Source organism: Urocampus carinirostris, chromosome 5 (assembly GCF_059441175.1).
Source record: "Urocampus carinirostris isolate Australia breed hairy pipefish chromosome 5, RoL_Ucar_1.0, whole genome shotgun sequence".
NCBI lineage: Eukaryota > Metazoa > Chordata > Actinopteri > Syngnathiformes > Syngnathidae > Urocampus > Urocampus carinirostris.
In genome coordinates this window covers 30,132,501-30,157,816 of record NC_142353.1, presented here as the reverse complement: position 1 = coordinate 30,157,816, position 25,316 = coordinate 30,132,501, and the positions used below count along the sequence as shown (strand labels likewise).

Here is a 25,316-nt window from a genome sequence, read left to right as displayed (position 1 = left end):
GGCTGAACATTGGGGATTATTTGTCATGATCACCGATGCGAGGCACCTGTGCCTGCTCCTTTGGCGGCAATTGCCTCGGACGCTGATTGGCTGCATGTCACTTTTTAAACCCCCGTCTTCCTGTCACCAGTTGTCAGTCCGTCTGCAAACTTCTGCTCACGCTAGCCATCCTTTCGACCCTGACACTCTCCTGTTCTGATTCCCGTCTGTTTCCAGGCTCCAACCCATTTTCTGAACTTGACTACGATTCTTGCTCCCCCGACCTGAGCAGATGTGTTTTTTTCCCGCTCTCGACACTGCCGTGGCTTGCCACGGAAATACCACTTCTGCGTCTGAGCAACCTACTCTCTGTGACCAGCGATCTACGGATCGTGTGTACTATCCTTTCCTTTCTTCCAAATAAAACGAAACGAAATAAAGAGAAACGCACGCAAGTGGGTCCTTTATTCATTCTGGTCCTGACATTATTGTATGTATGTGGGTGAGTGTTGTATGCTACTCTGTGTGCCTTTTAATTGCCCCTTGGGGACAAATAAAGTGTTTTGATTGGTTCTTTGTCTATGATTTCAATTTATTAGTTATTCGCCTGTCCCTAAAAATGCAGTTTTATTTTTGGATTTATGTCTGACGCCATCTTCCCAGGGGTTACAGGCACTGCTCGCACATTCTCAGCACACAAGAAAATCTAGCCAGCGCACAAAAATTAAGGCTCAAAATTACTAATTAAGAATCGACTTAAGTCAAAGTTACAGTGCATAAAGGTAAAAATACACGGGTTCCCCTGACGTTGTGTCCTAAATGCGGTATTTTGAAGTCGAGTCGAAGTAGAACGAAGTTGAGTAAAGTTAGTAGAGTTTGTCGAAAACCGGCTTCTTTGGCCCGGCTCACTAAAAGGAACCGGCTCTTTCGGGTCCTAAACGGCTCTTCAGGTTGTTTTTGCTTCTTTAATCCCAACATGACCAAATATTATGTAAAATTATGCACAAAATGAATTAAAGGAATGGGGGAATAGAACAAAAAAGAAAAAAATACCAAAATGAAAAAGTAGTGAAAAGCTGAGAAAAAAAGAAACAAAAGGAAGAGAAAAAAAAAGGAAAAAATAAAAAAAAAAGCCAGAAAAAAAGAAAAGAAATAAATGTAGGAAAAAAAGTAAATAGAGAACAAAAAGAAAAGAGTAACAGCTCGGAAAAAATAAACGCAATGAGATTGTTTTTAAAGGAATTAAAAAAAAGTAGAAAAAGAACTCGGAAAAAAGAAAAAAAAGTTTGTGTTGCATTCAAATAATTTCCAATTATATCAAGTGAATCTTGTTGCCAACATTGTACTTCCACTAAAAAATGTAATTAAGGACAGTTCTTTATCTTACAACTGACTAAATAAGCCCCCAAAAATGTTAATATTATGCGACAAAATATGTCAGGAAATAAAAAGAAATGGATATCTTGTGAAAGAATTGTAAGAACAAACGTTGTAGGCCGTACAACCTTTGCAATAGTACATGAGTCAATTCATTCAAAAGAGAAAAATAATTTTGCATTGCCGGAAATTCAGCAAAATGTAACTTGATGTCAAGTTTTGGACATGTTTGATAATTAATTATCTTGCCACACTTGGGATTATGGTTGCTCACTGTTGTTTCAAGCGTTGCTCACCGACTTTGTGTGAACCCGTGGAAAATTAGAGGGAACATTGGTTACAGGTAGGGCAAGGTCTCTCGCATTTCACACGTCTTCCACGATGAGGCCAGCCCCCTTCACAGCGCCCTCTTGCGACCACTTCCTCTCTCATAAAACGCTCGCGATGCCTCCACACGCGCGCAGTCGGTGCCGCGTTGACTGCGAGTCGCATACTTCCAAAGCGCACTCCGACGCGGGGATTTTTTTATTTTCTATCCTTCGATTAACCCCGAGATCCTAATTGACACAAGAAAGGCGAAAGGGAGTGAAACATAAGAACAAATTGAGATTTGGAATGCCTGGAGATGAAGAAGTCTCACTATAGTTGGTGGCTTTGAGCGCGCGCGGACCTCCAAGAGCTAATGGATTGACTCCCCGACTGACATTTGACTTTTTACCCCCACCTCCTCTCTCTTATTATTAATTTTATGCAAAAAAAGAGTGGATTATAATGGCATCGATGATTCGGAGTTGAACGAGGATACTGCGCTGCTTTTGACGGATTAACCTCTGGAATTATTAACAAGATTTTTGGGGGGGACCAGGTCCTTTTTTTTTCAACATGAGATTCCTCACCGCGTGGATTTGCGTGAGCTTTCTGCTTTTAGGTGAGAGATGGTTTCAAAATAAAACCCGAGTGACTCGATGTGTGAAATTGAACTACATATAATGTTTAAAAGCTCAATGCCTCGATGCATGTGGGAAATTAGTCTACCTGTAATGTTTAACAGGCAGTTTCATAGATTATTTGGAACCATGTGCATAAAAACTGTTTTAACGGAAAGCTTTCTTCTTCTTTTATGCATGTACGATATGAGGCTCCTGTAATCTTAAATTATTTTGAACAATGTGCATGAAAAAAGAACGTTTTAACGAGAAGCTCTCTTCTCTTTTTAGGTGAGATGACTTCAAAATAAAAGCGTAGTGTCACAATGCATGTGTGAAATTAGACTACCTTTAACATTTAGCAGTAGTTTAATAAATTATTTTGAATTATGTGCATGGAAAATGTTTTAACAAGAAGCTTTCTTCTGTTTTTAGGTGAGATGACTTCAAAATAAAAGCATGGTGTCACAGTGCTTGTGTGAAATTAGAAAACCCTTAACATTTAACAGTAGTTTAATGGACAATTTTGTTTGATATGCATGAAAAAAAATATTTGAACCTCAAGCCTTCTGCTTTTAGGTGAGAAATTACTTCAACATAAGAGCTTAGTGTCCATACATGTGTAAAATTAGCCTATCATCAACATTTAGCAGTGGTTTAATTGATAATGTTGACTGATATGCATGAAAAGGACTTCTGATTTTAGGTGAGAGATTACTACAAAATAAAAGGGTAGTGTCCATGCATGTGTGTAATTTGCCAACCTTCAGCATTTGGGAGTAGTTTAGTAAATCATTTTGACTGCTATGCGTCAAGCTTTCTTCTTCTTTTAGGTGAGAAAGGACTTCAAAATAAAAGCATAGTGTCACAATGCACGTGTAAAATTAGCCTACCTTCAGCATTTAGCAGTAGTTTGGACTAATATGCATGAAAAAAATCATATTCACGACAAGACTTTTGATTTCAGGTGAGAGATTACTTCAAAATAAAAGAATGGTGTCTATGCATATGTGTATTTTGTCTACTTTTAACATTTAGGAGTAGTTTACCAGATCAGTTTTACTTATATGCATCAGGCTTTCTTCTGCCTTTCAGTGAGAGATGACTTCAGAATAAAAGCCTTTTGTCACAAAGCATATGTGAAATAAGCCTACCTTTAACATTTAGCAATAGTTTAATAGATACTTTTGAACGATATGCATGAAAAAAAAAAATTCATGACAAGACTTCTGATTTTAGGTGAGAGGTTAGTTCAAAATAAAAGCTTTGTGTCTATGCATGTGTTTATTTTGCATACTTTCAACATGTATGAGTAGTTTAACAGATCATCGACTTATATGCATCTAGCTTTCTTCTTTCATGCATCAAGCTTTCCTCTGCTTTTCAGTGAGAGATGACTTCAGAATAAAAGCCTTTTGTCACAATGCATATGTGAAATAAGCCTACCTTCGACATTTAACAATAGTTTAATAGATACTTTTGACTGATCCACATGAAAAAACATTTTAACGAAAATACTTCTGATTTTAGGTGAGAGGTTACTTCAAAATAAAAGATTATTGCCTCATTGAGTGAAATTAATCCACCTGTAATGTTTACAGCAGTTTAATAAATAATTAGGAACCATGTGCATGCAAAGAAAAACGGTTTAAAACAAGCTTTATCCTGCCCTTAGGTTGGAGATTACTTCAAAATAAAAGCTAAGTGCCTATGAAATTGTGAACTAAGTCTACCTGTAATGTTTAGATAACGTTTAACATCTTATTTTGAACCGTAAGAATGAAAAAAGGGTTTTATGACAAGCTTTCTTCTGCCTCTAAGTGAGAGATTACTTCAAAATAAAACCGTAGTGCCTCAATGTGTGACATTAAACTTCATAAAATGTTTAACTTCAGTTTAATCAATGATATGGAACCGATTTTAGCTACATGTCAATCCAAAAATCTACCATTTGACTTTAATTATGCTAATCCTGACTAAATTATGCATGATTACATACACTCAACGAACTCTTATCTTCACATTGAACCAGCGACGGTTTACTTACCAAGTCGGCCGCAAGGGGTCACTGTTGTCCTTTCACCTTGCCCGTAGGTGGCAGCTTGCTTGGATCTCATGATTTTGTGTCACCTGAGCTTCTTCTAGTTAATCCCACTTTGTCCCCTGAAAAATACAGTAGAAAATTCAACTGTGGAAAAATAACTCCGAGATTTGCGTGCTGTGAAGCTGCTCTGTGCTATAAAATAAACAAAACACGTCCGTGATTCTGCACAACAATTGTGACAAATGGTTTGCACAAAGACTCCAGTGGACCATGGAAGGTTTTTAGTATTTCGCTTGAGCACGCACAGAAGTCATAAAAACGTTTTTCTTTCCTAATCAACACCCTTTTCAGCTTGTTGCCTCAAGAAACCTAGAATGAAACAAATCTAAAAGAGAAAACAAAAATAAACCCAGAACTTCAGGGTGTCCCTTTCAATCTCAGCCAATTGACCCCCCTAATTAATGAATGCAATTCCTCTATTAAGCAAATATAAACCTTACAACAGAAGTCTCCAATGTGATGCCTGCATTAGCTCGTGATTTTCTAATAAATCAATTTTTTTAGTGGTTGACTATTCATCCTTTCTTCCATTATCTGCACCACTTATCCCCAATAGGGTTGCGGGGGTGCTGGAGCCCGTCCCAGTTATCTTCAGGCAGGGGACACCCTGAACTGGTTGCCAGCCAGTTGTAGGGCACACATTCAATTAACCTGACATGCACGTTTGTGGAATGTGGGAGGAAACCGGAGTGCCCGGAGGAAACCCACGCAAGCGCGGGGAAAACATGCAAACTACACACAGGAAGGCGGTCACTGGATTTGGTCCCATGACCTCAGAACGGTTCCACGGACGCGCTAACCACTCATCCGCCGTGCCGCCTGTGGTTGACTATTTAACCTTAATTCCACTAAATAACCATATGGTAACATAGTAACAACATAGTAATAACAGGATGAGTTGTTACTTTAGAAATGCATCTTAAACTGGGAGCCGTTTGCACTAGCAGTGTTGCACACGTTACTTTAAAAAAGTAATTCATTATAGTTACTCACTACTTCTTCCAGTTTATAACTGAGTTAATCTATGGTAAAAGTAACTAGTTAGCTGGGAAAGTAACTATTTTGTTACTTTAAAAATAAATTGAACGTAAGATTTGTAAGAATTTGAAATTTTCCGGGCAGTATTTGAGTTAATTGAATAGCGAAGAACAAACATACCTTGTAATACTTATTGCATCTCACCGGCAACGAACACATTTATTGTACCCCTGAAGTGCAACAAGAATAAACAGTAAACAATATAAGAAAATAACAATCAGCAGTACAGAATATAATGTGAGTTTAATAAATTAAATCCAATTTGAATGGTCCGTTGTAGAGATGGGAATTCCGACTCTTTTTAGAGCGAAGCCGTCTTTTTCAGTTTGGCTCACTCAACAGAGCTGGCTCTCAAATGGCTCTTTAGGTTGTTTATTTCATATATTCCCATTTACTATTTCTATGAATTACTTGAAAAGGGTTAAATAAAGCAAAATTAACACTTAAATATAAACACTGAAAAAAAACTAAAAAAAATCAACTAAAATATTTATGAATATACCAAAAAAAAAAGAAAATACAAAACAATTTTAACTTTCTTATATATATATTTTTTCTTTAAAAAAAAGGTATTTGACCAATCACAAGAAAAATATAACGTCACGAAGGAAACTGACTCTCGAATGGTGGCCGGCTCCCACTTCCAAGAACCAGCTTATAAAGTCGTTTCGTTGTCGAATGGCACGAGTCTCTTGCCACCGCATTCACCAAATCCGCTCTTTCCTTCGGTGCAGGTGTAAATATAGATGCTGCCCTACTTGCATACAAGAGTTTGTTAAATTTGTTCATAAGTTGCTTCAGTGCTATACTTTGTATGGAATGTATGTTTAAGGTTTTTATAAGAATTTTTAAGGCTTGTATAAGTAATGTTTTGTACAAAAAAATAAACACTTCACAAAATAATATTCTCTAAAAATAACTCAAGTTAAGTTCAACTTACTTTTGGAAGATGAGCTTCAAGAGTCATGCAACTTCCTCCTCCGTGGTAAAAAGTGGCCGAAAAAAAGCGATCCAACCATTTTCTCAACCGCATCAAGCTTTCTTATTCCACTTTCATTTCAAAAGAAACGGCTCGCCTCATCTTTACACCTTACACCAACCATATTTAACAAGATATTAAACAATAACAATGTCAAAGTTCTTAGCGCGCTGGAGATACAGTATGGAATGTTTACACACGAACTAAGAAGAGAAAGCAGATTTCTTCTTTAGTTTGGATTCTGGGTGACTTCTCACAGCGCCACCACACGCCGGTAGTGGCGGAAAGAAGCACTACAGTAATGTTCTGTACTCGGAAAAAGGAGCACAATACAAAATCTAACTTACAGCAATGTCTGGATATTTTTCGACATTCCGAAAAAAAAATGTTCGTATCTACCGTTTTTCGTAAGTCGAATAGTTGTAAGTAGGGAAGCGTTTGTACTATATTCGTAATTGCTGTCTAACTATGTGGTAGTTGCTGTGTGGTAACATGATCCCAAAGAAAGTAACGCAACGAACACAGATGAGCGAGAAAAAACGTACCGATGAAATCAGCCGCCATTAGGCAGCATAAGTAACGCACCGCTTTTGACCATCAGTAACTATAACGGCGTAGTAATGGCGGAAAAAGTAGTAAGTTAGATTACCCTGTTACTGAAAAAATAACGCCATTATTCCCAACACTGCTAATCAGGAACAACAAGTAACTCTCAGCTTGAAAATGGTTGGAGAAACCGGCATTAGATGTTTTGGCTCCCCTTTTAGGAGGGTCATTCCTGTAACTGTAAGGTCCAGAGCGAAAACAGGACCCACTTGCGTGACGTTTACCACAAGTTTTATTGAAAGAGAGAGGAAGGGCTGCGCCCACGATCCGGTGTTCGCTGGGCACGTGAAGCAAGTTGCTCTCGTACTCAGATTGTGATCCAAACACGGAAGTGGATCTTCCGTTGCGAGCGATGGCGGTGTCAGGGACGGAAAACTGGTCGGTAGCTGGGACTGGGACAGCAAGACGTGGTCGGAAACGAGTCGTAAGCCAGAACGGGAAAGTAGACATAGTCGGGAACAAAAAAGGGGTCGTAAGTCGGGACAGGAGAGCAGACGTGGTCAGGATCAAAACTGGTCAAAACACTGAGACAGACTGAGACAAACGGGAGCAAAAACGGGACAGGTAGGAGTCACGGGTCGAAAAAAGGCTTGCTTTGAAAAACAGAGGTTCGCAGACGGACTGGCAACAGGGGACAGACAGGACTGAGTTCAAATACTGACAGGGAGCCAATCAGAACCCGCGGCGGTTGGCGCCTAATGAGCGGGCACATCTGAGTCACATCAGTAATCATGCCAGTAACTAGAATTTGATTACATGAGTTACAGAATGTATGCAACTCCGACTATTCCATCCCCCCCACCTAGTGTAGTAACTGCGTTCCTGTTTCTTTTTGATTAATGCCCCAATATGTGATATTTAAACACTAGATGGCACTGTGTTGTCTCATACGAGCGTAATGGCAGATGGCGGACATATATGGTGATTCCACATTGTAAAAGAAATACACATTTCTCGACCTGTGATTTTTTTTTTTAGGTGAGATGACTTCAAAATAAAAGCCTAGTGTCACAACGCATGTTTGAAATGTTTTAACAACAAGCCTTTGGCTTTTGGGTGAGAGATTACTTCAAAATAAAAGCTTAGTCTCTATGGATATATGAAATTAGCCTGCCTTCAACATTTAGCAGAAGTTTAATAGATCATTTTGACTGATATGGATCAAGCTTTTTTCTGCTTTTAGGTGAAAGATTACTTCAAAATAAAAGCTTAGCATCTCTGAATGTGTAAAATAAGACTACCTTTAATGTTTGGCAGTAGTTTAATAGATTATTTTGTTCGAAATGCTTGAAAACATTTTTTAACACCTAGCTTTCAGCTTTTAAGTGAGAGCTTACTTCAAAATAAAAGCTTAGTGTCTATGAATATGTGAAATTATCCTGCCTTTAACATTTAGCAGTAGTTTCATAGATCATATCGACTGCATTTCTTCTGCTTTTAGGTGAGAGATTACTTCAAAATAATATGACAATAGACTATTAAAGGTTTTTAGTATATCACTTGAAGTTTTTGTTTTTGGATTTTTCATTGAGCACGTCAGAAAAACATTTTTTTTAAATCGTCACCCTTTTCAACCTGTTGCCTCTAGAAACCTAGAATAAAAAAAACTCCTAAACAGATTAACTTTGGTTTAATAGTTCATAGTCCTGCTATTCAAATCAATGTTTTCTTTTTTACCACCAGGAGGCACCAACTATTACCCACTGTCCCTTTGATATTTGATTATTAAATCTTTATAGTAGTTGTGTTGTCGCTTTATGTTTTTTTTTCTGCATGTATTATCAGAGTTTTGGGTGTTTTGTTATTCATCATACTTCTTTTTCAAAACTTGAAAGGCTTTAATTTGTCATCCTAAATCACCTCTGCTCCCCCTGAGTCCTCACTAATATAACATGAAACTTGCGGTTGACTTCGGGCTCGGTCCTGCAAAACAAGTTAATTGGTTGGGTTCGGGTAGGGTTGGGCTTTAATCCCCGCGGGCCTGGTTTAGGTGGGGCTGGATTTTTTTAGGCCTGCACAGGTATCTTAAAAACATATTAAATGGTCGCCACACAAAAGTCTGAATTACAAAACAAAAAAATAAATCTCAGAATGAAATCTCTTCACAGATGAAACCACAAGTTCCTGGGACGGCTCCTCGGCCCTTTCCGTGCTCTTGGCCGACGGGCAGGCCGGGTCGGAAGCGACGTCGGAATGGGTGGACTGCATCCAGGCCAGCGACATGTGCAACCAGAACCCCCACTGCAGTTCTCGGTACCGCGTGATGCGCCAGTGCCTGGTGGGCAAGGAGAAGGAAGCCATGTTGGACAACAACAGGGAGTGCCAAGCGGCCCTGGAGGTTCTGCTGGTCAGCCCACTCTTTGACTGCCGATGCAAACGGGGCATGAAGAAGGAGCTGCAGTGTCTGCAGAACTATTGGACCATCCACATGGGACTCACCGAAGGTAGGCGGCGGATAAATTTGGCTCATGTGAAGTTGATAAAATAAGGGAGACCCTTAAAATATTCGCATTTATTGTGAAATTTGTGTTTCCTGGAAGTAATGTAGTGAAATTTGGGTTAATAGAAAGCTTTTTTTGGATGAACTGAAACAGGTGGCTACACAGATGTATTGCAACTTCTGCCATCTAGTGAAGTGGTTCTCAACTATTCATCCATCCATTATCTGCACCGCTTATCCTCAGTAGGGTCGCGGGGGTGCTGGAGCCCATCCCAGTTGTCTTCGGGCAGTGGTCAGGGGACACCCTCAACTGGTTGCCAGCCAGTCGCAGGGGACACAAGGAAAAAACAAAAAAGGAAAACAAAAGAGGAAACAAAAGAAAAAAGGGGGAAAAGGGAAAATATACAAAAAAGAAAGAGAAAAAAGCTAGAAAAACAAGTTTAAAGAAGAGAAAGGAATAAAAGAGGAAAAAAATAAGTTAAAAAATAGAGAAAAAGGGAAGAAAAGGGGAGAACATTAATTAAAAGAAAGCAAAATAATTACAAATGTAGAAGAGAAAAGGGAACCGAAAGGGGAAAAAATCATAAGAACAAGTAAGAACTTGAAAATGAAAAAAGGAAAGATAACCAAAAAAAAACCTAAATTGAGCAAAAATTACGCTACAGTGGAACCATTTTCTCACTATGTTCCACTTTTTTCTGTTTTAATCTGAAATACAAAACAATTAACTTATGTGATAATTAAAAAAAAAGAAAAAACACTGGTTTTGAGGGTAGCCTTGGCAGCAAGATGCTAGCCAAATATGTCAGCTCCCTCCAGGTGAAGATTGTCTGTCAAATAAATGCTAATTTCTCAACTGCCAAGTATTTAAAAAAATACATGCTAGTTCATATATTTTTGCCTAAAATTATTTTTTTCAAATTAAGTTTTTTTTCACCATCATAGGGCGCTAAATGATACACACTGTCCCTTTAAAACACTGAAGCGCTAGAAAAAATTGAAAGGATTGGAATTAGCGCCACACCCATCTAATGCTCGGTGCCCCGGCGTCCTCTTTAGGAGATGTTGGAACGCCCCCCCTAGATAAAAAAATACATGCTTTTCCTGCCGGCTCCATCCTCTCCAAGGTAATGGAGCCATAATGGGATTACATTAGGAGGACCTGTTATGGCAGACTTATTATTTTCCACCTAAAGTGTTCCATATTACCGTGTAATTTGGTTACGCGTGTAAGCCCCAATGGCCCTTATGCGTCCACTTAGGCGCCACATAAAATAGCACTCCGGTTGTAACCCTCAACTCTCTAGATTTTAACGCTTTGAGGGTGAAAAAGTCCCAATATCAATCTGACCTTCGCCGTGTTAAAGACTTGAACGGCAGCCGGGGTCATGTGATCATTCTTGAAAATGAACTACCGCGTTCATTTGTGTATAACACGCATTTTTTGACTTAAAAATAAGTTAAGTTGCGCAAAACATGTCACTAAACATGGGCATCGCAGTGTGGTATGCTAGGAGCAAGGCAGCGGACAGGAAAAAACAAAAAGAGTATTCAAAACTGCCCAAAAGATCATCGGCTGCTCTCTGCCCAGCCATCAACATGATAAAAGACACTACCGACCCAGGCCACCACCTATTTGACCTGGTGCCCTCAAGTCCCTCAAAACAAAGACAAACTGGTTTAGAAAGAGCTTTTTGCCCTAGAGCAACGTGTCAAACAGGCGGCCTGCGGGCCGGACGAGGCCCGCTGTTGGATTGAATCCGGTCCGCGAGACAACGCTCTGATAAGTGCAAGAGAAAGACGAGCTGCAGGTTGAAATTTGTCCACTTGATGTTGCGAAAGCCAGGTGCCTCTCACAAAGACGCTGTACTTGTGTCAGGAGGACCAGAACAGAGCAGGAGACCCCAGAGCGTTCGTTACAAGTCTTTATTTGGGGAAGCGTACAGGGTTAGCGGGAGACGCGATGACCGTCGAACGTCAGCAGCAAAGCCGTGAAGACAACTTCGGGACACGTAGCCAATCGTAGCGTGGGACGGAAGCAGGTCGTGTTTACCGGGACTGGAGAGAAGATCGTAGCGTGGGACGGAAGCAGGTCGGATCGGAGGCAGGCAGGCAGAATCAGGTAAACACGAAGGCACAGGTAATCGGGAGAGTCATACGGGGTACAGAAGTAATCCTCCGACGAAGAGGTCTCCGCGTAGCGTGCTTAAAAAGGAAACATATACCAATCAGGAAGCGCATTCCAGCGCGCCAGATGATTACCCCAGGTGGCTCCACTTGGGTAATCATAACAACTTGTATTTCTTCTCTATCTCTCTCTCTCTCTCTCGCTCTTTCTTTTCCTCCCTTTTTCTCTCACACTCTGTCTCTCTTTCTCTTGCTGTTTCTTTTTATCTTATTTTGCTCTCTCTTCCATTTTTCCTTTTCTCTCTTTTCTCTCTTTCTCTCCCTTTGAGACTCTTTGTGATTAAGGGCTATACAAATAAACATTACTTGACTTGACTTGACTCTTTTGCTTTCCCCTTCTATTTTTCTCTCCTTCTTTCTTTTTCTTGTTCTCTATTCTCTACCTCTCCTTTTCTCTGTTTCTATTTTCTTTAGATTTCTTTCTTCCTCTCTTTTTTATACCGCCTCTCTCACTATTCATATCTCTCTCTCTCACCCTCTCTCTCTCTCTCTCTCTCTCTCTAATCTCTCTCTCTTTTTCTCCCTTTTTATCTCTTTCTTTGTCTTTCTTCCACCCTCACTCTTTTTCACTCCCTCTCTTTCTCTTATTCCTTACTCTTTCTTTTTCTTTCTCTCTAATCTACTTGTCCGCCCCCATGAGAATGTTTGTTCTATTGTGTGGCCCCCGAGTTAAGAGGAGTTTGACACCCCTGCCCTAGAGCCATCACCACCCTAAATAAGTGCACAACACTGTAAAAACATATCTTGCGACTTTTTTTTGTTGTTGTTGCTTCTAAATGTTCAAACCAGAGTCTGGTGGTCCAGTGGTCAGAATTTCGTGTTCTCACTCGATAGCCTGGGTTAGATCCTTTTGCATCCAACAGCAAAGTTTAAGCTGAGAGAAAATCAAACACATTTTATACTGGTTTCTGGTGAAAAATTTGGGGTGCACAATGCCGCAGTGACTAATCAGGAAGAACGGGAGGTTTCCTCAAGGGACTGCTTATGTCAAGGTCGAGTTTTAGTTGGCTGTATGAGAAAAATAATTTTAACATGAATCTGTCACTTGCACTATCTAACCTTACTCGAGCGTTCATTCTCTAGTCAACTATTTGGCCACATTCAGCCAGACAGATAAGGTGAGTCTTAACATCTAGGGTACTTCCCCCCTCCCAATATTTAAGTTGGTTTGGCCCGCCACCATTCTTCTGTAGCTGAAGAAAAGCAACCCCAGAGCATGATGCTGCCACCACCATGTTTGACATTAGTGATGGTGTTTTCAGGGTGATGTGCAGTGTTACTCTTACTCCAAATGTAGCGCTTAGCATTCGGCCCAAAAAGTCAAATTTTGCTTTTATCTGACGAGAGCACCGTGTTTCACTTGTTATTTGTGTATTCTGTGTTACTTCTTACAAACACCAAACGGGCCTTTTTATTTTAACTACTTTTATTTAATTTTTAAAATTGTATTATTTCAGAAAGGTCTCTCTTCTTGTCAATCTCCAGATCTACACAGAGAACGACTAATAGCTGTTTTATGCACAGATTGTCCCATCTCAGCTGTGTATGCTTGCAGGTTGCAATGCTATCACGAGTCTCTTGGATGCTCCTTTGATTAGTTTTCTCCTGTTTCGGTCAAAAGTTTAGTTTAGTTTTGACCCCCTAAGAGCAGGTGAATTAAACCGAATCTTAAAAACACACAAGTGCACTGGGTTTGTCATTAATTGTCACAAACCAGAACAGGAAAAAGTAAGCAGAACCCAAACGCGTAACGTTACTCACAGTTTATTGGGGAGAAGAGGAATGAGCGCACACTGGATCTGGGGATCGTTGGTCGCGGAAGGAGATTGATCGGAACGAGGAAGTACACAAAATCAAACAGATCGGGGTAAGACCAAAACAGGAGCCAAAACACAGGCATAAACGGAGATTCATAGGCCTTGGCAAAACAAGAGCAAAAAGCACAGGCAAAACGGGGATTCACAGGGCTAGGCAGAACAAGAGCAAAAACACAGGCAAAAACGGGGATTCACAGGGCTTGACGTATCACGACAAAGTTTAGCAGGAGTTTGCAGACGCTCCAACACCAGGCGACTCACAAGACATTGTTTAAATAGTCAGGGAGTAATCTGTCAACACGTTTCAGGTGGTGTCGATGGGCGGGGCCAATTGGGCGCCATGGCAACCGTGACATTCATAGTCAATTAGGTCAACATTGGACCATTCAGAAGCACTTCTGGAGTCAGTTGACCGAGCTGAGGGAACAGGGGGTAATATAATTGCAACACCTACTTTTCAGTATAAATGTGATATCAAATGTCGAATTAAATTGGTTCCACTTCACGATTGTGTCTCACATGATGTTGATCTGGAAAATATATTCGGTTTTTGAACTTTACGTTTGATGCCTGTAATGTGGCGTTATGAGAAAAGGTTCACTGGCAACCCTTTTGCTAGACAGAGTAAACCACCACTACACTCAAATCAGCTTAGATCGAATCCAAGTAACCAGACAGAACAAGAAAAGAGGCGAAAATGCTACAAGGACGTAGATTTCCTTTCACAAATGAACATATATAATCCTGAAAGCATTAAACTTTCTATCGCATGAATCGCGCCAGTTACACAAAGACTTCGAGTTAAGAGTGGCGCTAAAGGCAGACTTCCTTCAACGGCATTACTGATTTGTTCCTTCAGCAGAAACGATTCGATTTCAAAGCAGAAGAGAAGTAACCTCATCATGAGAGTCTTTATTCTCTTGAACAAAGCGACTTTAGCATCTAAAGGAACAGAAATACAAAAGTGTTTTGTAGATCAGTTCTCAGCCGGCCGGCCAGACGTCCTAAGTGACCTTCATTTAAGTCCCTGTCCTCAAACGGGACCTTTTTCCACAGCCCCATCTGACTCGGGAATGACCTTCAGATAACCTCTAGATGGAAACGGAGCTTGACGTGAGAAGGCACCGTCGTTGGGGATATTTTTAACCTCAATCAAGTAAAGTCTAGACATATTTATTTCTATAGCCCTTTATCACAAAAGTCTCAAAGGGCTGTAGAGAACACAACAACAACAAAATAACTAGTAAAATATAACATCAGCTTGTCAAGAACCAGAACAGGAACAGGACCCAAACGCGTGACGTTCTCTCACAAGCCTTTTATTTTACGGGAAATGGGGAGTAGTACACGTTAGGCAGCAGTCTGGCGTGAAATGATAGGAAGCTAGAGGCCGACGAGATCGATACCAATCGCCCGAGTTGATATCGGACAGATGGGGTCGATACTGGGCAGGACGGGACAGACAGGATAGATAATGAAACAGGTTTTTAAAAATAAACAGGACAAATTAGACGGGAACGAAAACTGGAGAAAATAATAAACAGGACAAAAATACACGGAAACAAAACTTGAAACCGACATTAAACAGGACAAAATAAACCGGAACAGGAAATACCAACAGGAACAGGACAGAGTCGAAACCCACGTCTTGCGAGGCAGAAATTCGTTGAAGGGCTGACAAAGGAAGCGTGAGAGCGCTGATCTCATAATAGTTAGAAAGCTAATCTGTCAACGAGCCGCAGCTGGTGACACACGGGCGGGGCCAATTAGGTGCCATGGAAATGGGAATATTTCAAGCAAAATATCGAAAAAGTAAATATGCAACTTTGTTTACATAGAATCCGAATGCCAAATATGTTTATATCATTGATAATAATATCGTTCATACTCAGTTAAAATAACTAAAAAGGGAGCTAGCTCGCTGGCTAAAATAGTAAAAGTCAACTAAAGAGCCAGAAACGGAAGCTAGGTGGCTAGTTAAAAAGGAGGCCAAAATTTAGTATGATATCTCGCAAAAAAGAGAAAATAGCATGTAAAATAATGTAAAAAGCTAGGCAGATAGCTTGATAAAAAGCCAAAAATTGGCGGTGTGGGGGGCTTTTGTTTGTTTTTAGGCGTTTTCCATTGAAGGCCATCATTGTTTGACACCAGCAGTGGGATTCAGTCGTTTGATTCATATAACGGATTGGCACTCTTAGTGGATACATTCGCTAGCCGCTAATGGTAGCGGTTGAGTCTGCTACACATGCACAAACAAGTTGCTGGGTTGCTTTGGCGTGTATTAGCACTTTAGCGCAGAAGTCACAAACATGTTTGAAGCTGACAGTTACTTTTTATTACGGATTGGCACGAAGGGTTCCTTGGATATGTTTTCTAAAATTACAACTAGTTATTGCTATGTTGGTACTATGTTATCACGAAGTTGTAATTATTAGAAGTTGAGTTAAAATGGCGTATTATCCACTTAAACATAATGACAGTTAGAAAATGTCCTGGAAAATCACAAGGAACCATAATTGGTGCGCTATTTTCAGAACCTATCCGCAGGCTACTCTGGTGCATAGGCTAAATTTGCTGATAGCATTTAGAGCTAGATAGCAATATTTTTCATTTTATTTTTTATTTTTACTAGAATACAAAAAAGCAATGAAAACAATAACATACACAACTGTTTAAATCTAGGCTTAAAACACACTTCTATAGCTTATGTATGACCTATATTTTTTGTTGACGTTATCTGTTATTATTATATGTATGATCATAATGAACTCAGGTAAAACAACTAAAGGGGAGCTAGATAGCTAGCTAAAAGAGTAAAAGCCATCTACGAAGCCAGAGCCAAAACCAAATGGCTAGCTAGAAAGGAGGCCTCATTTAGCTTGAAAACTAGCAAAAAAAGGATAAAATGTTAGCTCGATAGCGTGCAAAAAAATGTAAAGAGCTAAATAGCTTAAACTGTAGGAAGATAGCTAGCTACAAAGCTAAATAAGTAGCTAGCTAAAAAACACACGTTTGCTCATTCGCTTTATAAAGCCCAACTACTGGTTGAACGTTTTTTTTGGGGGGGTACCACTAAAAGACACTAAATATTGCACAAGGTCCCTTTAAGAGAACAATGGGAATAATTTCCAGCATTTACAAGCACTTCACCCCAAATTCAAGCACCTTTCAAGCCTTGAAAATAAAACATGAAAATTTAAGCATTTTCAATCATTTCAAGCTTATAACTCAAATGAACTGATTCCATCATAAATGTTTACCTTATCTAGAGACATTCAGTTGTAATCAGTGTTCCCTCTAAGCTGCGCGCGTGTGCAATTGCGCACTGTCGCACGTTCTCATCGCACAAGAAAATCTAGCCAGCGCACAAAAATGAGGGCTCAAAATGACTAATTAAGAAGCGACTTAAGTCAAAGTTACAGTGCATGAAGGTAAAAATACACGGGTACCCCTGACGTTGTGTCCTAAATGCGGTATTTTGAAGTCAATGTCGAACGAAGTTGAAAAGTAAAGTCAGTAGATTTTGTCGAGAACCGGCTTCTTCGGCTCGGCTCACTTATAGGAACCGGCTCTTTCGGGTCCTAAACGGCTCTTCAGGTTGTTTTTGCTTCTTTAATCCCAACATGACAAAATATTATGTAAAATTATGCACAAAATGACTTAAAGGAATGGGGGAATAGAACAAAAAAAGAAAAAAATACCAAAATGAAAGAGTAGTGAAAAGCTGAGAAAAAAAGAAAAGAAAGAAATGTAGGAAAAAAGTAAATAGAGAACAAAAAGAAAAAAGTAACAGCTTGGAAAAAATAAACATAATGAGATTTTTTTAAATGAATTTAAAAAAACTAGAAAAAAAACACGGAAAAAAGAAGAAAAAGTTTGTGTTGCATTCAAATCATTTCTAATTATATCAAGTGAATCTTGTTGCCAACATTACACTAAAAAATGTGATTAAGTACAGTTCTGTATCTTACACTCGACTAAATAAGCCCCCAAAAATGTTAATATTATGCGACAAAATATATCAGGAAATAAAAAGAAATGGATATCTTGTGAAAGAATTGTAAGAACAAACGGCATTTGTAGGCTGTACAACCTTTGCAATAGTACATGAGTCAATTCATTCAAAAGAGAAAAATAATTTTGCAATGCCGGAAACTCAGCAAAATGTAACTTGATGTCAAGTTTTGGACATGTTTGATAATGAATTATCTTGCCACACTTGGGATTATGGTTGCTCACTGTTGTTTCAAGCGCTGCTCAACGACTTTGTGTGAACGCTCAGACCCGTAGAAAATTAGAGGGAACATTGGTTGTAGTAATGCATTTCTGATTTAATTTTTTCATTTTAATTAATATTTCCGGTTCATAAGGTGCACTTTTGAATTTCTGGAACATTTGCATTTTTCTGGTGCGTCTTATAATCCAGAAGATACAGTCAAATCTCACACTTTTGTATTTTCATCAAATATGGGTTTTTAGTTGAAAAAAAAAGCAATAGAAAAGAAATAGAGGGTTTGAGAGAGGGATAAAAAAAACAAGATAAAAAAGAAAGAAAGAGAGATCAAAGGAATAAAAAGAGTGAAAAAAAGAAAAATATGATAAGGAGAAGAACAACCAAAGGTAATGAAGAGAGCAAAAAAGGGAAATAGTGAGCGAAAAAGAGAGAGATAGAGAGAATTATAGGAAGAGATATGATTTGCCATGTTCGATTACGAATCAAACAGATTTTTTGCTATTTATTAGTCAAACAGAAGGCAGCACGGCGGATGAGTGGTTAGCCCCACAGTGTAGGGTTCAAGTCCAGCTACCGCAACCTCCCCTGTGTGGAGTTTGCATGTTCTCCCTGTACCTGCATGGGTTTTCTTCGGGCACTACGGCTTCCTCCAACATTCCAAAAACATGAATGTCAGGTTGATAGTTGTGTGGCCCTGTGTGCCCTCCAACTGGCAACCAGTTCAGGGTGTCCCCTGCCCACTGCCCGAAGTAAGCTGGGATGGGCTCCAGCACCCCCGCGACCCTACTGAGGATAATCGGTGCAGATAATGGATAGATGGATAGTCAAACAGTGAAAACTAATGCAGGATTTCATACATTCCGAATAAAAACAAACAAATACAGCCTTCTTCTAATTAGCATCTTCAGCCGCCCCCCCTCAAACATTGTGAAATATATTACACGTGAAATATCTTCCGCGCTTGCCCTTTAAACTGTCATGCTAGTTTTTTTTTATATACTTATAAACAATCCCCGCATATTAAAACAAATAATCAGGCTTTAAAAAAAACCCTAAAGTTTCCGAGTGCGCTTGTTAATGTCCTGTAGTAGCGGTACGCGAAATCCCCACACTCGGACGAGACAATTAACTAACCGCGGACAAACAATAACCCAAAGAAGGTACTTGATAATAAAACATTTTATTTTGGTAAGGGATCGGTAAATATGTAATGCAGTATTACCCCTCGATTTTCGTAATGACTTACTCCGATTGTAGTATTTTTCTAGTATTGCTGTACAGTATTTTTTTGTATTTTTGTCGTAATTCTGTAGTTTTTATTATATTATTTGTTGTATTTTTGTAGTATTCCAAATTCTGTCACTACTATTTGTATGATATTTCTGTATTAGTATTTTTGTACCTGTAGTATTTTGGTATTGGTATTTCTAGTATTTCCGTTGTATAGAGTATTTTTGTAGTATTCTTCTAGTATTGCTGTAGCAGTATTTTTTTGTACTTTTTTAGAATTTCTGTCGTATTTTTGTATTGTATCTGTTGTACTATATTTGTCACAATTTTGTAGTATTATGTACTACTTCTGTAGTAGTATTTCTGTAGTGTACATGATGTATTATTTTTATAGCTTTTCTATCATACTATTTCTGTAGTCATATTTTTGTTGTATTTCAGTAGTCATTTTCTTTTCAGAATGAAAGTAAAATTTAAGGTGCCTGTTTTAAGTATAAAATGTCTCATCTCATCTCATCAGCCGTACCGCTTATCCTCATTAGGGTCGCGGGGGGGCTGGAGCCCATCCCAGCCATCTCCGGGCAGTGGGCAGGGGACACCCTGAACTGGTTGCCAACCAATCGCAGGGCACACAGGGACAGACAACTCATTCGCTCATTCACACCTAGGGACAATTTGGACCGGCCAATTCACCTGAAATGCATGTTTTTGGAATGTGGGAGGAAACCGGAGTGCCCGGAGGAAACCCACGCAAGCACGGGGAGAACATACAAACTCCGCACAGGAAGTCTGGAGCTGGATTGGAACCCACGACAGGTTCCCATGACATGAACTGTGCCGCACAAGCGCTAACCACTGTGCCGCCGTGCTGCCCAGTATAAAATGTAATATTTGGTTTTCTGTGTTATGTAGTTGTAATTTCGTAGTATTTCCGTAGTAGTGTTTTTGTAGTATGACTTTAGTAGTTTTTTGCTAATATTTCCGTTGAAGTATTTTCATAATAGTTCCATAGTAGTATTTTGGTAATATTTCTGTTGTATTATTTTTGTAGCATTTACATATTAGTATTTTTAAAGTATTTTTTTATTTTATAGAGTATTTTTGTAGTATTTTTCTAGTGTTGCTGCAGCAGTAATTTTTGTATTTTTGTAGTATTTCTGAAGTATTTTTGTACTTCTTCATTTAGTATTGTTTTTGTCGCATTTTTGCAGTATTTTTGTTACCTGTCCTTACTATTTCTGTATTAGTATGTCTGTGGTATTTATGTTGTAGTATTTCTGTAGTGTTCCTGCAGTAGCATTTTTGTAACAATTCTGTTGTAATATTTCTCAAGTAGTATTTTTGTTGTATTTCAGTTATATTGTTTTCTTTTCAGAATGAAGGTCTAATAATATATTAGGTCCGTATCTTAATGCACTTAATTTGATATTTTATCTTTTAGTAATTTTTGAGTAATATTGTTGTATTGACTCATTACATTCACCTGTGCCCGCTCGTTTGGCTCCAACTGCTGCTGGCTACCTGATTGGTTCCCCGTCCTACTTAAGCCCAGTCCTTTCACTTGCCTGTTGTCAGTCCGTCAGCGAACCTTTTCACAAGGCAAACATTTTTGACTCTGACTCCCGTCGGTCCTGTTTTATCACCCATTTTCCACCCGTCTGTTCCTGATTTTCCCGTTTGTCTCCTGCTACAACCCGTTTTTTGACCCCCAACAACGTTTTGATCTCCCGTCCTGGCTAACGACCCATTTCCTTACCCCGACCACGTCTGATCTCCCGTCCCGACTAATGACCTGATTTTCCGTCTACTACGCTACGATCTCCCGCACCGGTAGATCCACTTCCGCATTCGGAACATATGAGCGGCTTGCTTCCCGCGTCCAGCAAGCACCGGTTCGTGGGCGCTGCCTTTCTTCTATATTTTAATAAACTTAAACGTTACGCATCTGGGTCCTACTTCTGTTCTGGTCGTGACATGTATTTCTGTAGTTTCTCCTTTGTTCTTTCTTAATATATATAATTCCCATCTACACTTAAAAAATATATGTATATATACATATATATATATATATATTGCCTGCACATGGCCTTGTAGAAGCAGTAAAGAGCATCCCCCACACCTCCGACATACATTATTTCCCGGGCTCTGGCGAGAGAAACAGCTTTCATGAGGACCTTTCAGCTCGGTAATTAGCTGAGCCCGATTCCTCTGCACTGAGAGAACAGACACGACCGCCACCCACATCCACCGACTCCCATCGTCTTCGTGGCCATACAGCAGCAAATTGCTGTAAAGCAAATTGGAGGTGGTGGGAATTCACAAAAACGCCGTTTTTAAAAAAAGTGGAAATGAGCTTTTGACTTGAGTTTTGAATCGAGCATCACGGCTCACCCAGAAAAAAAAGGTTGAAAAGGACGTGAAACACGCTAAATAGATGTTGAAAAGATGTTGAAATGATGGTAAAAAGTCACCAAAGTTCCGTCCAATAGACATCTTTATTTCCTTTTTCAAGTTAATGGAGAGACGATTTTTTTCAGGAATAAACTGGGACCTCGACAGACAAGGATAGATCAACATTTTATGTAGTACATTTGGTTTATGATAGATAGGATAAAAACAACCTACACATCCTTCTAAAAGTTATTAAAAAGATGTCTAAAAGTGGTTAAAAAGACATTCAAGACTATTTGTGGACTCTACAGTATTTGGTCCAAACTCAACCTACTCAACCCTCTGAAATGTGGTTGAAAATACATAGAAAAGACATAAAATACGCCATGGTCCCTGTCATGAACCAGAACAGGATCAGGACCCAAACGTGTGACGTTGCTTACGCAAGCCTTTTATTTTACGGGAAACGGGGAGTCGTGCACGTTAGGCAGCAGTCTGGCATGAAACCATAGGAAGCCAGAGGCTGACGAAATCGATACCAATTGCCCGAGTTGATATAGGACAAATGGAGTCGATACCAGACAGGACGGGACAGACAGGATAGATAATGAAACAAGATATCGAAAATAAACAGGACAAACTAGACGGGAACGAAAACTGCAGAGAATAATAAACAGGACAAAAATAGACGGGAACAAAAATGGAAACTGATATTAAACAGGACAAAAATAAATGGGTACAATACCGGACAGGGAATCCCAACAAGAAACAGGACCGAGTCAAAACCCACGTCTTGCGGGGCAGAGGTTCGTTGACGGACTGACAAAGGAAAAATGAGAGCACTGAGCTTCAATAGACGGAAAGCTAATTTATCAATGAGCCGCAGCTGGCGCCACACGGGCGGGGCCAATTGGGCGCCATGGCAACCGTGACAGTCCCACCCAAAATAGTTCTTAATTTTGTTAAAAAGTTGAAAAAAAAGAGTCTTTTTTTCAGGACTTAATTGGGACCACAGTTAACAAGTAAACACAACAATTACTATTTCAAGAGTAAATCTGGTCCAAGTCGGATGGGCGAAAGTCAACCTTCGCAACCATCAGAAATTCGTTGATAAGACGTCAAAAGACATTGAAAAGACCTCAAAGACACCAAGGTCCCATCAAAAAGATGATTTTTATTTTGTTGAAAAGTTAAAGATGAGAAAATGTAGTGGCAAAATCATCAATAGACTTTAAAACGGCATGCAAAAAAGTGTCAGGACCAGAATGGAAACACGACCCACTCGCGTAACGTTTCTCACAAGTTTTATCAGAAGAAAGAGAGGGGGTTGCGCCCACGATCCGGGAATTGCTGGACGCAAGTCGCTCCGAACGCGGAAGTGGGACTCCCGAGGGGAGCGAGGGCGGTGTCGGGAACGAAAAAAAATGGGTCAGTAGCCGGGATAGAAGAGCAAAAACGTGGTCGGGATCAGCAACAAGTCGAAAGCCAGGAGAGGAGAATAGACGTGTTCGAGATAAAAAACGGATCGTTATTCGGGTTGGGAGAACAGCCGTGGTCAACATCAAAACAGGTTGTAATTCGGGACAGGAGAGCAGACGTGGTCGAGATCAAAACATATCGTAGCGAGAGACAAACACGAGCAAAAAACAGGACAGGCGAAAAAGGGCCTGCCGTGTAAGACGGACCGACAAAAGGGGACTGACAGGACAGCGTTTAAATACTGACAGGGAGCCAATCTGTCAACAAGCTGCAGCTGGCCCCACACGGGCGGGGCCAATTTGGCGCCATGACAACCGTGACAAAAATTATTTTTGGACTAACTTTGGTCCATGTTGGATAGGGTACACTAAACCTACCCAACCATGAAAAAAGCTTGAATAGAGATGAAAAAACATAGTAAACATGAATTTTTGAAGATTTGGGAAATGTGACTTTTTCAAGGCCTAATTGGGACCACAGTTGACAAGTCAAACATAATAATGACTATTTCAGGAGTAAATTTGGTCCAAGTCAAAAGGGCAAAAGTCAACTTACCCAACCATCAAAAAGTGGTTAAAAATATGTTAAAAAGACAAAAACAACGCTAAAGTCCCATCCGAAAGAGGTCCTTATTTTGTTGAAAAGTGAAAGTTGAAAAAACTTGTTTTTCAAGACGTAGAATATATGACTTTTTTTCAGGACGTAATTTGGACCACAAGTCAAACACAAAAATGACTGTTTCAGGAGTAAATTTGCTCGAGGTCAAATGGGATACAGTCAACTTAAGTGTTTTGTTGGATGATGCTGCTTATTGTATGAAAGTGTGAGGATATCTGCATGAGCGCGTGACGGGGGAACAGGATGTGTGGTGCGAAAAAGTGCAAGAATGGAATGTTCTAGAACAGACTTTAACTACCAAAAACAGGGTGATGACTCAGAGGCAGTTGATAAACAACTGCCAGGAAAACCACAACCAGGAGGGGCCAACACGTGATCCTGCAGGGGAGGAAAGACCAAACAGAGCGAGCTAAGGATAACTGTAATATACACATAGCCAATAGAATTATGCTAGGACGTTTTTTGCTGTGCTATTTGCATATTGTATAGTATAAATTAATCCTGGGCTACTCGGATGAGAGGTGCGCCTGCTGGTGGGAACAGAGACGCACAAGATTGTATTAAGAACCCGAGACCCAGTTGTCTGTATTAGATTTGTGTGTTAGGAATAAATCCACTCGTGTGTAAAATGCCGGCTTCCTAATACCTCTCTATTGCAGAACGAGCGCGCATATTGTTGGATGAATGGCGTTTGGGGAAGGTCAGAAATTGGAGTCAGATTACTAATGTAAGTGTGTATTGATAAAGTAATAATTCCAACACCAACCATCAAAGAGTGGTTAAAAAGTCATCAACAGACGTGAAAACAACATCCCCAAAAATATTTTTGGACTGAATTTGGTCCATGTTGGATAAGGTAAACTCAACCTACCCAACCATGAAAATGTGATTGAAAATACGTCTGTTTGAAGATGTTAAAAAGACTTAATTGGGACCACAGTACACAAGTCAAACACAAAAATGACTTTTTCATTTCATACCCAACCCTCAGAAGAAGGTTGAAAAGACGTCAAATGACATTGAAAATACATTAAAGACATTGTTATTTTGCAGAAAAGTGAAAGGTAAAAAACGACTTTACGAAAACCCAAATCCACCGGCTACCATCGTCTACCTGACGATGCAGCAGCAAATTGGCGAAATCGGCATTTGACAAAATCGCCGTTTCAAAAAAGTAAAAATGAGCTTTTGACTTGAATCCTGAAGTGAGCATCATGGCTCACCCAGAAAATAATACTTGAAAATAACTTGTATAGTCTTTATCAGGGTTGGGTAGGGTTACTTTAACTTGATTACTTTCAATTACTTTTGGATTACTCCAATACCAAATATGCTAATAAAAGACAAAAAAAAACTAAATATGAAGAAAATTGTCACTCAACACGTGGTAAGCTTTCTCTCCTGGCTTTGATCTCTTTGATCTCCGGCATAACTAACATAAAATGCGACAGAAACAAAATAAAAATAAATCCAAACAGCTTGCCAACATCAGTTTTGCCATTCCATGTATTCCGATACTCCCCAAGCCTGCACAAAATTTTGTACCGTAATTGTATTCATATTTAGTTTCTTTTGTCTTTTATTAGCATATTTGGTATTGAAAGTAATCCAAAAGTAATTGAAATTAATCAAGTTAAAGTAACCTTACCCAACCCTGGTCTTTATGTAGATGTTTAAAAATATGTTGAAAAGACATTAATCAGCGGCAAAGTTCCGGGACCATCAGAGGAGTAAACTAAATAATGATCATTTCCATTTGGTCCATATTGGTTGAGCTGAACACAACTAACACACCATTCACAAAGTGACTGAAAAAAACAAGAAGAAAAGGTTAAAAAGGCATTCAAACTGAATTTGGTCCATGTTGTATGGGCTAGATCTTAGCCCAAATTTAGCCCAGACATAAATATA

General features: G+C 39.5%; 1 protein-coding gene across 1 annotated transcript in view; it reads left to right on the top strand.

Annotated features, from left to right (window-relative positions):
- Positions 1-1,833: 1,833 nt before the first annotated feature.
- LOC148366010 (GDNF family receptor alpha-2-like) overlaps positions 1,834-25,316 on the top strand; it is a 162,701-nt gene continuing 139,218 nt past the window's right edge. Inside the window, exons 1-2 of the mRNA XM_088335137.1 lie at positions 1,834-2,284; positions 9,118-9,453. Of these exons, the coding sequence (XP_088191263.1) occupies positions 2,239-2,284; positions 9,118-9,453 (382 nt within the window). The 5' untranslated portion in view covers positions 1,834-2,238. The remainder of the gene's footprint in view (positions 2,285-9,117; positions 9,454-25,316) is intronic.